Source organism: Gobio gobio, assembly GCF_949357685.1.
Source record: "Gobio gobio genome assembly, chromosome: 1".
NCBI classification, from domain to species: domain Eukaryota; kingdom Metazoa; phylum Chordata; class Actinopteri; order Cypriniformes; family Gobionidae; genus Gobio; species Gobio gobio.
In genome coordinates, this window is record NC_137097.1 from 66,134,385 (window position 1) to 66,151,553 (window position 17,169).

The 17,169-nt window shown below is 35.7% G+C and overlaps 1 protein-coding gene across 1 annotated transcript; it reads left to right on the forward strand.

The window, feature by feature from the left end:
• Positions 1-12,385: 12,385 nt before the first annotated feature.
• LOC307133463 (uncharacterized protein) lies at positions 12,386-15,552 on the forward strand. The gene is made up of 7 exons (XM_079828547.1): positions 12,386-12,477; positions 12,620-12,765; positions 12,992-13,090; positions 13,279-13,423; positions 13,939-14,081; positions 14,557-14,773; positions 15,221-15,552. The coding sequence occupies exons 1-7, from the start codon at positions 12,399-12,401 to the stop codon at positions 15,334-15,336; spliced, it is 945 nt and encodes a 314-aa protein (XP_079684673.1). The 5' UTR covers positions 12,386-12,398; the 3' UTR covers positions 15,337-15,552.
• The last annotated feature ends 1,617 nt before the right edge of the window (positions 15,553-17,169 follow it).

Sequence of the window (17,169 nt, forward strand, 5' to 3'; positions counted from 1 at the left end):
TTCTGACAACAATACGCTTCTAGTCTTGATCTTATCCTGGAGTAATGTATATATGCCAAACACCAATAGAAACAAATGATTCCAAAATCTGGCAGGGAGTATGCCTTTCAGTACAGGGAGAGCATAGAATAGGAGAAATGCTCGCCATTCTGAAGCTTTCCAGAACTTCCTTTCATTCACTGATCTTGGTGTCCTAGTTATCTCAACAGGAGGTTTTATTTTTAAAAGTCGCATATCAACCTCTTCCTTCTGTTTGCCAATGTACCAGGGTATGGAGTCAAAATAGGGCCACATATATCTGCAAAATAACACAATGTTTTGCAAACAAAAAATATGTTTTGCAAAAAAAAAAAGTTTTGCAAAAAAAAAAATAATTTTGCAAAAAAAAAAATAGAATATTGAGAAAAAAATGTTTTTTTGCAAGTAAAAAACTAATAATTGCAAAAGAAAAGTTACCACTGAGAGAAAAAATAAAGTTTAGCAAAGTAAAACTTGCAGCATTGACTTTGCAACACCTTTGCGCCGCTCCTTTAAATCCGCGTTTCCGTCATCCGTGCCTCTGCGGCGCAAGCTTTCCTTTGCGCTTCATTTTTCTTTGCGCCTCGCTTTGTGTCCCTGATTTGACGTGGGGGAGGGGTCAAGAGGTTGGGGTGTGTACATGGGTGTGTACAAGGGACGAAGGCGTCCTTCTCGTTACGTCAATCAATACAATCTGACTTAAATTTGGCCACTCGCCCTTGAGGCTGAGCAACTGTGCTGATCTCTCGCTGTCTCAATTAATTTGCCCAATCTCATTCACTTTCTATGCAGAGGATGATCCATCGATGTCTAGCATTCTGGTGTAAGGGTTATAAATACCCATGTTGCATGCATGCAGCTCTCAGCTATGTTAACTAACCAAACTACATCAGGAATCATTTCTTGAATCTGTCTGACACATCATCAGTGTTGGGGTAAAGTGTTACAAGTAGAGCTGTCAATTTAACTCATTAATTAAAAAAAAACACATGATTAAAAAAATTTATGCAATTAATCATGCCCAATATATTCTTGTGTTCAAAGACAGCTAGATGATATGCAGCAGAATGACACACAGAGGTCTCGAGATCCATACGGTCTGGAGCTCGCGCTGATGACGTAACGAGAAGGACGCGCCTTCGTCCCTTGTACACACCCATGTACACACCCCAACCTCTTGACCCCTCCCCCACGTCAAATCAGGGACACAAAGCGAGGCGCAAAGAAAAATGAAGCGCAAAGGAAAGCTTGCGCCGCAGAGGCACGGATGACGGAAACGCGGATTTAAAGGAGCGGCGCAAAGGTGTTGCAAAGTCAATGCTGCAAGTTTTACTTTGCTAAACTTTATTTTTTCTCTCAGTTGTAACTTTTCTTTTGCAATTACTATTTTTTTACTTGCAAAAAAGCATTTTTTTCTCAATATTCTATTTTTTTTTGCAAAATTATTTTATTTTTTTTGCAAAACATATTTCTTGTTTGCAAAACATTGTGTTATTTTGCAGATATATGTGGCCCTATTTTGACTCCATACCAGGGGGCTTCACTGTTTGCTGTATCAAACCACAATGTGGACAGTTGCCGAGTGACTCCAAGGCATACGTTGTGTTGATATTCAGGAATGAAACCATTTATCATTTGGAAATGACTAAGCTTCATTAAAGGAGATGGCCCTTTGACTCCAAATACTGGCTCATTATCTGAAGCTGACATTGCATGACTAAAATGATCTCTTTCATTTCGAAGTGCGGGTTCAGGTTGATCGTATGGATAGGATTTACCACCTTTGTGATAGCAGAAGTCACAACCATAAAAACCATTAAACTGCTTTGTGTTACGAAGCATTGGACGAGCCATTGAATCAGAGCTACAAACCACCACAAACACTTTAGAAACATGCCGGTTTCCCTGTGTGTCTTGCCAATCAATTCCTTCAGTCTCTAATAATAAGGCTTCTTTAACAAATGGTGTTAGTAATGTTAGCATGGATGGTTTACTTGGCCCAAACCATAACGCTGACATCAAAATGTGATTTTTTTCTCAATTCTGGTTCCAGTTCAATTACCTGACACTGAATTGGCCAAATGCTGCATTTAGAACTTTTGAACACTGGTGCGCCATCACAATTCCAAATTAGCGTCAAATCATCTTTTCCAAGAACTCCACTGTCACATAACATTTGATACTCTTCACCAGACTGTATGTCAGAGAGAACCCCACAGGTTCTAGTTTTTTCATTAAGATTGACACCATATTCTTGCAAAAGCTGCTGAATCTGTGCATACAGGGGCAACACAAGAAAATAGAATCCATTCTTAAGGTTTGCATTGGCATCAAATTCTGAATTGCAAGTGTCACACTGAGAGGGACAGTCTCCTCTGACGCCTAGGTATTTTAAACAACTTTTACAATAAAAGTGAACCTCAAATTCAGATGAACTTCCAAAATCTTTGTGGAAAAGGTAATGTGAAGATGGGATTAGACCTGGAAACATTATGTTAAACATTTCCAGTAAGTGAGTAAGTGCTTTGCCTGTTAAATTGTGCCGTAACAGATAGGACATCAGCATTAATACACTTTCTCCTTTTGAAAGAGGTGCACTAGGATACAAGGGCTTGTCACCAGTAACGGCTATATCTTCAATTCCCTACAGGGAGAGAGAGAAAAAATATTTAAAAATGTGAGCAGCAGCAGAATGATCAGGAATATCAGTCCAGCTTATTTTCTTTCCTTTTCTTGGGTTTATTTCCTAGAAATATTTACCCTGGATAATCACAAAATAGCTTCACTTTAAATCACTTTATCATATCCTAGCTGCAAACCATTCTTGAATTTTAGAATTGCCCAGGAATGATATGTCGTAATGGTCTCAATATTCTCATTAGTTTTTATTTGTGCTTTCATGGGTTAATGCAGAATACTCTATTTGTGTCTGTCAATTCACTTCTGTATTTTGGCAAAACAGGTCTATGTGAACTATTACACTAACAAAAACACTGTGTCACAGAACCATTTACTATACCACTGATAATTCAGATGCGTTTTCTCCACTAGTACTGCCCTCCAACAAGTCTTCTCTGTCCACATAATTTTCATCTTCAGAATCAAGCATGTTCCTTTCGGAATCTGACAGGTCTTCCTCATTCTACAGGTTATAAATGAAAATATGATGTGAAATATTGTCAATGAATGGAAAGGGTATTTAACCAAAGGTAAGACGTGTGATTTGTGTATAATTGTGTATTTACCTCTTGAATGTCAGCACAAAATAAACCAACCTGATCTCACAGAATTCCGTGAAATGAACACGGGTCCCTTAACTCAAAATCCGTGACAGTTTCACGGAATCGCCGAAAATTCCGTGATGGGTCCACGGAAGTGATGCCTATATAAGTCAATGACAGTATACAGACGCGTTGGGCATGGTTATCATCATGAAACTATGATTTTTGCCATTATGACATGGAGTTTGATTCTCGATTTAATCAGCCAGCATAATTTTATTTATTTAATTTTTTTTTTTACAGTATTTAGACACGTTTTGAACTCGTAACCCAATCCCTTCCCTAAACCTAACCATATGTGTATTATAAAAAAACAGGATATAACAGGCAGATACGTCTGCAGGCACAATTTATTCCAAAAGTACAAATATTCCAAGTGTTCCGAGGCCAAACGATTAATTTGTGTGAAGAAAATCCCCAAAAGCGATCAGCAGCGTCGAGTCCATCCGCCAAAGATCAAAAATACATTTCAAATTTGCCGCCGGGAGAAACGTTACGTCAGCTTTGACAGCATTGGCTGTCGTATGTCTCGTGACCAATAGCGTCATTACGTTGGCTTCGATTGTAAAATGCCATTGGCTCTCGTGTGTCTCGTGACAGAATGCGTCACGCTGAAGACGCGTGTGTATTATTTGAATCAGATATGAATGAGTGTGTTCACGGAGCGGCGGGATCATCATTTTAGCGATTTAAACATTAAGATCAACTCTGTTCTTTACATGAAGACATCGTGTGACTTCAAAAGACTTGGAATGCAACATGAGTTAATACTTTTATACTGTTTTTGGTCAGTTTTTGCAAAAAATACCTTTGACTGTACTTGTATTTGCCTGTTATGTGTTTTTATATTGTTGAGAGTGGGTAGGTTTAGGGTAGGAGTGGAGTTAGTTGCTCCAAAATATGAAAGTAGCCTATAAATATTCATAAAATCATGTCTGCTTTTTACTGTCATTGACTTGCATTGGAATCACTTCCGTGGACCCATCACGGAATTTTCGGCGATTCCGTGAAACTGTCACGGATTTTGAGTTAAGGGACCCGTGTTCATTTCACGGAATTCTGTGAGATCAGAAATAAACTGGTCCTGAAGGATCTGTCTTTGTCCACTTCATCTGGTCCACTGCTGGACACATTACTCAGGATGTCTTTTGTGTTTGTTTGATCATCCCCATTGTCTTGATCATCCTCATCATCCTCATCCTTCAAAAAAATGGGAAGGATGACATGTCAAGGAAATTCCTTATACCTTTAATAATATATTGATAGTTTTAGGAATTTATAAAGTAGCCTAAAATAAATTAAAAAGTAAAAAAGTGCCATAAATTCAAGACCAAAGAGGATAGATAAAAGTCCTCAAATTAAATGAATTATGCATTATAATTGTTACTAATAACTATTAGAATCAGTGTTGTTGCACATCATATGGACATTCGTTTGAAAAAGTCACCTCCTGGAATATTGGCTTCTTTTGATTGTAACAGACATTTTTAGAAGTTGTTGTCATTTATAAAGTACAATAAATCAAAAAGTAATTTTTTTTTGTGTAAATAGATTTGATGGTGTGCTGAATTTCATTAGATGACATAGCCTATAGGTGCAGGCAAATTAATTTTAAATTATGTTTGTGTTGCCCTTTCATTTTTATTTCATTTAATTTTCCGAAGTCACCTGTGTGAGAGAAAGAAAAAAACAATCCATGGCGACGGTTTTGCAATCCATTCCCTCAGTTTATAAACCGTGATCACGAATTCTTAAACTGTTCCCTCGGTTTAACGAATCGTGCCCACTAATTAATAAACCGTACCCAAGAGTTTCTAATCCGTGCTCTCAGATTTGTAAACCGTGGCCTATAGCTTCAGTTTTTGCAATCTGTAGCCCCACAAATTCATAGCCCCACAGTTCCCACGGGTTTGTAAACTGTAGCCTACTCACGAATTTGTGACTCACCCTAATTTTAGAAGAACACGTTGTTAACGAATCTTAGTGTATATTGTTTTATTGTGTATTAAGTGGAATATATAGAATTGTCTTAACTGCGTCTGCATGCTTTAAGTGATTCTCAATTGTAACGGGTATGGGGTGGAATATACGAGTTAATATGAATGACGTGCATCAAAATCTTTTGTTTATTTGTGATAATCTTAGCACTTTATTAGTATAATTGTCTAACCTGTATTATGACTGGTAATTGATGAATTGCTTAGTTTTAGCCTCCTTGTTAGAGCGCCTGACTCTCATGCCGGAGACCTGGGTCCGAGACCCGCACGGAGCGGGGTAAGCCCCAGGTGGAGGGGTTACAGTTGCATATTATATATGTTTGATTTTTGTTCATATTGTGTAAAATATGTACAGTAATAGGCTGCCCGGTCCGTGTGTTTTTGTGTCCATTCGTTTTTCCTTTTTTAACCCGTAATTGAAAAATGAAAAATGAACGGTTGTTGTAGGCTTATAAAAAATGCAAAGTTGAACAGCAACATTTGAATTTGAATTGTAGGCTATACACCAAATGCTGCGCAAGAAAAATAAATATTGACGTATTTTCAGAATTGTTTTTAATAATTTTTGCGCCTTTATTAAACATTTAAAATATTCACAAATTAATATGGATTTTTTTTTTTTTTTTGAAGGCCAGTTCCATGCTACAGTTCACGGAGATTATTAAAGCATGTCTGATTGTTTTATTTTATTATAGGCTACAAAAGCACAACGTTTTCTTATTAGTGTGAGTTTACACAAATAAAAGTAGTTGCGAATGATGTATTATTATGTTCTGTATGACCAGAAATGAGGGAGTATTTTAAGTTGTTTTCACTGTTGATAGGAAATGCAAGGGTTCGCGCCCGTGCCTCCTTGCAGTGCACGCTCCACACTCCCCACAAACCCTTGGATATGCCAAAATCTTGTGTTTATTTGTGACAATCTTGGCCCTGTATTATTATTGTCTAACCTGTAGCCTATTATGAATGACATTTGATGAATTACTTTGTTCGTTTTTTTTTTGGATAAAGCATATGTAGCCTAAATATAATAATAATGATCATTATTATTTGCGTTTATAACTATAAATGAGTTAACTAAGACAGTAATAGGCAATGTTTATCATAAAATAATTTATTAATGTTCTATTTTCATATAACCTAACCTTTTACAGTTTTGGAAATGTGTTTGTATTAGGCCTATTATAAGTCTTTATTTGCTTATTCTATTATACTGAGCTTTTTCCTCCGAAAAAAATGACTTTAAGATACAAGTAGCCTAGGCTAGGCTTTTTAGAAAATTCAAGAAATTATCCATTAAAAAAAAAAAAGTAAGTTTAAACACAATGCAATGCATCCTGCTCCTAAACAGGTGGTCTGGTTGAATCATCCCGGCACAGACTGGGGGCGGGGCCACAAATCCGTGTATAGCCTACACTACACTGTAAAAAAAATGTTTTTGGAAAAATTGTGCAAATTGATCATTACATATTGGCCCAATAAATGACTTCCAAATAATTATCCCCATGCAAAAAGATGCATTGTAGGCTACTAATAGCTTAAGGTCTTCACTCAAAATTAAAATTGTATATTCACCGAATATATTTAATTGTGCTCTATGAAGTCTATGATAGGGCTGCTCGATTATGGAAAAAATCATAATCACGATTATTTTGGTCAATATTGAAATCACGATTATGTAACACGATTATTTCACATGACTTTGGGAATGTGTTGTATTTATTAAAAATACACCTTTCAACAATTCAATTGAAATTGTAACATTTGTTGTACTTTTTGAACTATTAAAATAAATAAGATAAACAATATGGTTCGGCTAGATATGCTTTTCAGGTACGTCTAACATTAGTTTTCAGGTACAGAAATGTCTCATGTGTAAAATAACATTGCATATTTGAGTGCATAAATTAAAGATGAATCCTATTAAACTTACAAAAGCTATTCAATCCGGATCGGATATGCGTCGTCTTTTTCGACTGTATAAAGTTCACTTAAGGCATATACAGACTATGTCTGCTAGGATACTCATCAAGATGGACATGTTGACATACGTTTTGTGTGAGTTTGTCCGTTCAAGAGCAAGACTTGAAAGAGAACTCAATATTTGCGCGCTGAGAGACGTGTGCGCGCTCTCGGATGATACATTATCAGATACAGATACATTTTCTCACAGCGCGCGGCTTCTCATTCGCGTCTTCTGGCACTAAACCCGGGTGACGACGGTGAAAACGACTGGTCATATTCAAACATACGGCAGCACTCGCATGCATTGAACAAAGTTTACAAAGAGAGAATTCTTTGAAAAATATGAGGGGAAAAAAGGACGTTTACACGGCACCCCTGCTCTCGTCAGTTTTTGTTTCTTTATTAGATTGTCATAGGTCACTCTGTTTAATTTTCAAGTGGTTAAACAAATTCGTGGTGTTCTCTTGCGTTGCAGCCACTACCATGTAGCAAATCTTGCACGTAACATGTTTTTGCTCGTCGTCTGATTCCTCGAAGCCAAACTGTTCCCAGACAACGGAGTTGGTTTTGCCTTTTTTGCTCACCAAACGCTGCTGTAACTGCCCTCCTTCTGCCATCTTTACTCGCGCAGAGTTTTTAAATTCCAGCGGATGATATGCACACGAGACTCACGAACTGGGTGAGAGAGATTGTGGCTTAATTCGGGAGGGGCGGATGAGCGCATGCGCGTTTCATTCAGAACGCAAGGCAAAATAATCGTTTTTTCTCGATTGTACTATTTTGGTGATCGTTGGGAGGCAAAATCGAAATCGAAATCGAAATTCGATTAATTGCACAGCCCTAGTCTATGAAGTCGAAGTGAAAAATCGATGTTGGCTGAACAAGTCCTATGTCCGAAAAACGGTATAGGGGAGCGCGGGGCACAACCTTAGGCGGGGTTAGTTGTAACATGTTTTAACACATGCCAGAATGACGAAACTTAGTGTATTTACTAGTTGCCATATAAAAATTGTTTTGAGGAAAAAATAGCGCCAAAATTATAAAATCTCTGGAAGATATTACTGAACATGTATTTAACCATAGCAAAAGTAAATTTCTTACTTAAGTTTAGTTTTCATCTCTGTTTTTTGTGTTTATTTAAAATAAGGCAAATCCGATATTATTGTAATCTTATATCTGTTATTTAACAGTTGAGCTGGTTCTTTAATGCTGATCTAACAGCAGAAGACGCGAGCCGCGATTTACATCCCAGTTGCAGATGGGGTGTGTTGTAACACTTATTCTATACTTTTATTAAAGGTGAACTATGTAGGATTTTTGCAGTAAAATATCCAGAAACTACTAGGCCAGTGTTATATATTTTGTTCAGTTGAGTACTTAGAATATCCCAAATGTTTTCAACTATTTGTAAATCGTGAGAAAATTGCTATTTTAACCAAGGAACCGGGACGTGTGAGCTATGCGTGTGAGGGAGTCGCCTGTCGATTGCGTCATATCTGCGTCACCCTCGGTCTCCGGTTTTATTCAGTGAAACACTTTACTCTCACTGCAGTGTGAACAAGTGTCATAGCAACCGCCGAGCGAACATCATAACTTACTTTTCAACACACTCAGATATATCTAATACGATAAACAGAGCTGCGTTACCTCATATACTCATGACTGGAAAAGAGGAAGTTGCGCCGGCAACCGTGTCATAATAAAAGTCATGCCGGCGACTATGCCATAATAACAGTCCCGCTCTTCAATCGCTCCTGCGGCCTTGCTCAGCTCCACAACACTCGCTCCTGCTCTGCTTCAGACTACAGTAATGTTAATAATCGCATCCATCAACATGATTTCTGCCCGAGTCCTATCCTGACTGTTTTCCACCGACTGTGAGGTGAAGATCACATGTCCCAAGATTCTGCACTCAAACGTGGCGTCATCAAACTACGCCTTTGTTTTGAACAGGCGACCTCTAGTGGACGGAAAAGTTACATAGTGTAGCTTTAATTCTTTTGAGAAACCATGAGAAAAGGGTGAATAATGACTGAGAGTTAATGTTCAGATATTATTAATTATTATTATGTTTTGAACTATGCTTTATAGCTGTATTTAGCGATGTGTTTGTAGTCAAACTCCAAAATGCTTATATTTTAAATGATTAAAAATGCCATTATTTTAATTTTAAAAATGTAATAATTGTATTTTGTTGACAAAATATTTTAGTTTGTCTTGGATATTTTTTTGATTATATCAGAGAACATTTTAAGCTGTTATTTGGTCATGTTACATTGTGCCCCTCACGTTACAATGTAGGCTATACCCCATGGGGCATGTTGTCACATTTCACTTCCATTCTTTCGGGGTGAATCAAGAAAAAAGTATAGGCCTACACTAAAAGTATTATGAAACAAAACCACATAATTGTAGGCCTACTAGACATGTGTGCAATTAATGTGGGAAAAAATAAATACTCTGAACCCCAAGTGGATTTACACAAACTGAGAAAGTCAAAAAGCGTGCCCCACTCTCCCCTATAGCCTAAAAACCGTTCATGTGGAGATTTCAAATGCGGAGACACGGGAGCGGCAGCGCGAGCTGAGCCGAACCAGCAGGTGCTGAAGACCGAAACACATTCCCGAGAGAATAGAGATATTCATCTCACAAAGACGTTGGTGAGTATTGAGCACTGACATTATTCTGTTTTGCTTTATGACCCGGTGATGTTTAAAAGACATTTTGTAGAACGCAAAAAAATAAAAATTGTTTGTAAATTTTGATTTTCAATTAAATAAGCATTTTAGCTTATATGCTATGGGAAATAAGTTTGCATGTGGATATTTTTTTTCAACAGTCTAAAAACGAATAATGAAGAAAGCATGTTATTCGTTTTTCCATTACGAGTTAAAAAGGAAAATAATGGACGCAAAAGTATACAGACCCGGTCAAGTGCAGTATGTGGACCTCATGTAGAACAAGCTTTTAATGAATTTCACTCTGCAAGAAATTCTGAAATTAATACTCCACTTAGGTGTATGATCTTTATTTTATTGAGTTTATCAACAAAAAGTCACATATTGTTTTATATAGGCTAAAGTCTGTTTGATGATAAGATTGTAGCCTACCAAAATATTAAATATTATAAGATATTATTACAATTCAAAATAATATATTTTAATGTATTTTAGATGTAATTTATTCCTGTGATGTCAAAGCTGAATTTTCAGCATCATTATATGCTACTCCATAGGCTACTCCAGTCTTCAGTGTCACGTGACATGATCCTTCAGAAATCATTCTAATATGATGTTTGAATATTATCAGTTGAAAATATATATATATATATTCATCAAAAACATTTCACAAGAAATAGCTACTAGGCCTACATCTATTGTCAGCAATAAAATGTTAATTTAACCTAATCTTTGAAGGCTAACAATAGTCAAATACCTATTACTGAACATGGCATATAGCTACACACAATGATCCTGCTATTTACAGCCAAATAATAGATTACAAGACCCATACGATATTGCTCATACTCTTGAGGTTTATAAAAAAATTTGAAGACTTAACGTTCGCTGTTTTCGTGGTGTAACTTGGGTGGGAAAGATTGTTACAAAAAAGGTTTAAAGAGCAAACATGAACTTTATTTATTTTATTCGTATATTTTTTTATTGAATTTCTAAAATACAATTCAGTATGTTCTCAAGACATTTAGCGAACAATGTTTATGAACATAAGGATGGAATGATCCTCCTTTCCATCTCTGCTCATAGCAGACTAATGGTTTGAGGGGAGTGGTTAAGCGTTTTGAACCGAAGGCGTCAAACTGACGTCAACAGAAAAGGAATAGGCTTGTTCGACTTCACCCAGCGATGAGCAGACCGATCGGCGGCTGACTTGAAGCAGTGCATGCCGGTTAGAAATGTTGTCCGACTTGAGGCAGCGCCGACGCCACGTGACAGTGACGTATGTCAACAAAGTGCCGCGAGAGCGATTCGAGAGCAGCCGGCGATTACAGCCGGTGCAGTTTCTCCAGAGCGACTGCATGAGGCTGCACGGGCTCTGATGACGACACAGCCGTTCCACGATTGGCCAGATTCACCGCATGACAGCGATCACGTGTGTTTCGTGTTTATTCTAAAACCTTCAGCTCCACTAATGCGCACAAATCTGTTTTTTATAACAGTAAAACCTCCTTTCATGTAGTCGCGATATTATATTGTCATGTTTATCAAAATATAACTGATTAAAAACATAGACCCCACTTCATTGATAGTGTAGGCTTATATGTTGAACTTTATTCTTGTAAAAACACACGCTGTATTAAGCAGTGCATAAAGTATAACATGACAATAATGTATCTGAAACATCTGTGTATTGCCAAATATTGCATTTATTTCACTTCAGCTGATAAAGTGTGCAAACACAGCGCGAGCGTCACCGCGGGAAGCAGAAAGTGTCCGACTTCACGTCTGTGTTTGCAGCTCCTCCCCGCCTGCACGCGGCTACTCTCGCCGATCAGTTTCATCCAGCCGCAGCCGATGTCGAACACACCTAATGTCATTCCAGACCGGAAATAACTTTTCAGATTTTGATTAAAGATTACCACGGCAAACAACGACATTTTTTTCTGTGTATTAACTTGTTCGGATTAATTGTTCACCACAAGATTATAACATGCGCTACAAAAATACAATTTCATGTTTAAAAATAAAAATGTCTTACCATAATGTCATTTTCAATCCATCTGAACCTGGTTCTCCTTGGAATTCTTTCTGAGTCATCTTCTAAGTATCTTTTGTAAGGTCCTGCACGCTTTGCCATTGTTTATGTTGCAAGCACCTGCATCAACAAAAATGCATCCCCGAATTTTTTAAAAATTATTGTGGAACCGTCTGGCGTGATATTAAGTCACGTGATCCGTTCGCGCACATCCGGACCTGTTATCAGCAACAAACACCGCAAAGTAAAAAGAAAATAAAGAAAAAGCGTCAGTCACACCACTTAAACAATGGCATTTGCCATTTATTATTTCAAGGACAAGAGCGTGGAAGTGGGTAAAATTGACTGGATGAGTACTGAAGACCAGCAAAATTGTTCTAAAATTATAACACAATGTCCCACACTCGAGGATGAAGATGGATGGATGAGTGTGAAGTGGGAAAAAGGCAGAAAAAAGAAAAATTGTCCAGCCCTTTTTCCTGCAAAAGTTTTAATGTTCGGTGGTAAGTTAACTTGAATCTTTTAATCAAGGTTTGCATCACTAATCTTGATGGATTAGAAGTAAACAAGCAAAACATATCACAGACTGTCTTGAACAGCTGAGAACTCAGTTTTTCACAATGTATACACAACTTTTTTTGACAGAAAACTATAGTGATCTCTGCCAGAAAAGGGAACAATTCATTAAGGGTGAAGACATCTGGAAACAAACACTCAGGAGGAAGACAAAGCCAAACAGTTGGTTGATGGAGGATGTAGAAGAAGAGGAGAATGAACAGCCAAAAAAACAGGTAATTACATGGATAAAAACAGTATGGAGATAATATGGAGATCTGTATGTGAATAGGACAAATACAAATGTCCATTGCTATAATGAAGCAATATATTACTCTGCTTTAATTGTAACACAAGCATGCATTTCTGTAAAGCTTTGGAGTTACATTGTGGAAAGCACTATACAAATCAATTTGAATTGAATCCCTGGTATTGAACAACTTCAAATTGTCATTTTGATAGCAAAAGTGTAAAAAGACAACATCTACCCCAAAAGAGGCAGCAGACCAAATGATTGAAAACTTGAAGAAGGAGCTTATGGCAAAGCAAACTTCTTTACAGGTAAATTATTTTAAGATTTGCACATTTTAGGGAAAACCTTAAGAGTTAAACGTCAAAGTTAAAAAGTCATTTTGAGTTGAAGTTATAACTTTTATGTGACTTTTGCTGCAGTATTACATCTTGTGTTTTACACAGTCGTTTTTTCTTCTTTCTTTCTTTTTTTCTTTTCTTTTTGCTCTGTGTTCCAGTCAACTATCGGAAATGAGTCCTCATCAGATGAGGACATACTTGCCAGGAACTGGAGTAAGGTACAACAGCAAATTAAGGAACTTAAAAGAGAGAACAAGAGGCTAAAAGAAGACAACATTAAAGAGATACGTGATGCCATGAGAGGTATATGAATTAAAAAAATAATAATAATCTGCCCTTTGAACACAAACACACAACTTGATGTTGCAACTGTGTGTTTACATTTTGCTCTACAGTCATGGCTGACAGAGCAAAACTACAGAAAAGCGTGGGCTCACTTTAAAATGCAGATAAAAGCAATACATTTAAAAGGTAGTTGTGTGTAGGGTTAAACACCTGCAACCTCATAAAATAGTTACAAATACCACATTATATAAATCTGAAGCATTGTAGCATGTTTGACTGCTATAGCAAAGTGACTGCTTCAACTAACAGTGTTCCTTACCAGACGTAACTCAAATTAAACCATTTTAATATTATACAAAGCACAAACAAGTGTGTTGAATGGCAACTATTTAATCAGTCAATGAGTATTTATTTTGAATAATATTTAATTGGTTTTAAAAAAAAACATTTTGTTGTGAGTAGTGATTTATTTTTGCCATTTGTGTCAACATGCAGTTATGAGGCCTTTTCACAGATCTCCATTCTTTTAACAGAGCTTCCCACAGTAGTGACGAAGTTGAAAGAAGTGATTGGACAAATAACACTTCAGACCTCACCTCCTGCATCCACCTCTGCAACACCTTCAACATCAGTAGACTCTGCATGTGTTTCTCCTCAAGTGTTGTCTGATGATATGGTAACTACCGCACATGCATATAAGTTTTACGGTCCATGTGGTAAGGTGCAAATACAATGTCCCAGTAAATCAACTAGGCAGTAATTATAAACATTACCTGAAAAATCTGCATATTCAATTGCATGGTGAATGTGCGTGATAAGTGGTTATTATGAATATTGCCTGACCACAGGAAATATAGGAAGCATTCCCATATTTCCCAATGAAATGTTTAATGCTGTGGAAAAGCAGTGTGGACAGGATTTAGACAGGATCTTACATTGCACAGGAGCATTTCGCACCCAGTTCATTTTATTGGGAAATGTGGTAATGTCTCTCATATTTCCTATTTGGTTGGGGAATAATTACTTGGTTTATTTGCATTAATGCACAGATGATGAATATATATCCCAGGGAATGTGTTTCATTATCATCTCATTAGTTTAGTGTCTAACAACAATGTATAACCAATTGCAAACTGACTATTATTTTTCAGGTGTTTCTCATGCCAGGCTGTGATGTCAAGGTCCCCAAGCGAAAGCTTAACTCTCTGCGGACGGCAAATCCATCAGTATACATCGGGGACCTTGCCGTTCTCGTCTATGGAAGGGAAACCCTGTCTCATTCGAGCTTGACAGGAAGACAGTCAGGGGCACACAAAGATGTGGAATCAAAGCCCCAGCTTGATAGCACAAAACTTGATGCTATATTTGGTGAGTATTTAATTTAAGGGAAATTTCATTTTAAAATAAAATAAATTCCTACACATTTCTCATACATTTCTACTTTTCAAAATGATGTTCGACGTTGGAGGTGACAGGGATTGTGTTAAATTACTGTCACCTCCAACATGGATCAAAAAGGAACATTCCAAACGTTTTGTGAAAAGTTCTAATCTATAAAAGTTTAATTTGGGATTATCAGTTTGGATTTGTGAATGTCACAAAAGAAAAAAAGAAAATAATCACAAAATAAATATAGGTAAATATAGAAATTATTGCATTAGTTTTCAGAAACTTGAATTGCATATCACTACATGCTACTTTGACTGTTTTATTGTGTTAATTCTGGATGATAAATTTGACAGAAAAAAAGCTATGTTTTGTTTTGTTCTGTTTGTATGTGTGTTTGTGTTTTTGTGTGTGTGTTTTAACTCACAGACCATGCTCTGTCAAAGTTCCCTGACATCACCATGCAAGATGTGAGACGCATCATAAGAAAAAAATGCAACAACGAAAACTACATCAAGCAAGCTACTGCAAAGAAGCCCATTTGAATAGAATATTTTTGTTGTCATATATTTGAATAATTATTGTTTGGATTTGTGGTTTCTTTAGGAACTGATATCTTGTATGACCTTACTTTAAACATTGTGTTTACTGTTTTGTTTTGAACTGGAGTATAAATGTGAGTGTCATTGTTATTTTAAGTTTATGTGGAATACAATAGATTTGTTTGAAAATATTGATTTATAAAGATAACTTATGTTCATAATTCTGAGTATGTGAATTTTTGTGTAGTCCACTGATAGTGTACATAAGAACTTACTTATAATTTTAAGTGCAATTAAAGGTATATTTAAAGTATAATAATTAATACCTAAATAGGAACATCGTAGTGCACTTAAAGTGCAAAACTAATAAATAATTAGTAAACTGTGATGTTAAGTCCACTTAAAAAATACTTGTAGTATAAAACTAAACTTGTAGTTTACTGAGAGGATACTAAAAAAGCAAAAATAATATATAACTAGTAAACTTGTACTATTAAACTACTAAACTAGTAGTTTACTGAGAGTACACTAAAAAAGCAAAAATAATATGTAAATGGTAAACTTGTAGTATAAAACTACTAAACTAGTAGTTTACTGAGAGTACACTAAAAAAGCAAAAATAATATATAACTAGTAAACTTGTAGTATAAAACTACTAAACTAGTAGTTTACTGAGAGTACACTAAAAGAGCAAAAATAATATATAACTAGTAAACTTGTAGTATAAAACTACTAAACTAGTAGTTTACTGAGAGTACACTAAAAAAGCAAAAATAATATATAACTAGTAAACTTGCAGTATAAAACTACTAAACTAGTAGTTTACTGAGAGTACACTAAAAGAGCAAAAATAATATATAACTAGTAAACTTGTAGTATAAAACTACTAAACTAGTAGTTTACTGAGAGTACACTAAAAAAGCAAAAATAATATATAACTAGTAAACTTGTAGTATAAAACTACTAAACTAGTAGTTTACTGAGAGTACACTAAAAGAGCAAAAATAATATATAACTAGTAAACTTGTAGTATAAAACTACTAAACTAGTAGTTTACTGAGAGTACACTAAAAGAGCAAAAATAATATATAACTAGTAAACTTGTAGTATAAAACTACTAAACTAGTAGTTTACTGAGAGTACACTTAAAGAGCAAAAATAATATATAACTAGTAAACTTGTAGTATAAAACTACTAAACTAGTAGTTTACTGAGAGTACACTAAAAGAGCAAAAATAATATATAACTAGTAAACTTGTAGTATAAAACTACTAAACTAGTAGTTTACTGAGAGTACACTAAAAGAGCAAAAATAATATGTAATTGGTAAACTTGTAGTATTAAACTACTAAACTAGTAGTTTACTGAGAGTAAACTAAAAGAGCAAAAAATAATATATAACTAGTAAACTTGTAGTATAAAACTACTAAACTAGTAGTTTACTGAGAGTACACTAAAAGAGCAAAAATAATATGTAATTGGTAAACTTGTAGTATTAAACTACTAAACTAGTAGTTTACTGAGAGTACACTAAAAGAGCAAAAAATAATATATAACTAGTAAACTTGTAGTATAAAACTACTAAACTAGTGGTTTACTGAGAGTATACGTCAAAGTGAACTTTCATAAACTTAAAAATTGCTACAAGTATTAAAATAGTAAACTACTAGTATACTCATAAGTTCACTTGCAGTACAAATGAGAAACATAATTATGAACTAGTTGTGCACTTAAAGTTTACTACTGTTACACTTATAGTACACTTAAACATATACTTCTATATACTTCGAGTGGGCCAATTTAGTCCCAAGCGGTATTAAAATAGTACACTCACAA

Bases quoted from the DNA above. Each gene is read 5' to 3' on its own strand.
- LOC307133463 (XM_079828547.1), top strand. From the start codon at position 12,399: ATGAGTGTGAAGTGGGAAAAAGGCAGAAAAAAGAAAAATTGTCCAGCC. The intron at 13,424-13,938 runs GTATATGAATTA...TTCTTTTAACAG, and splicing joins GATACGTGATGCCATGAGAG to AGCTTCCCACAGTAGTGACG. The intron at 14,774-15,220 runs GTGAGTATTTAA...TTTAACTCACAG, and splicing joins AAAACTTGATGCTATATTTG to ACCATGCTCTGTCAAAGTTC.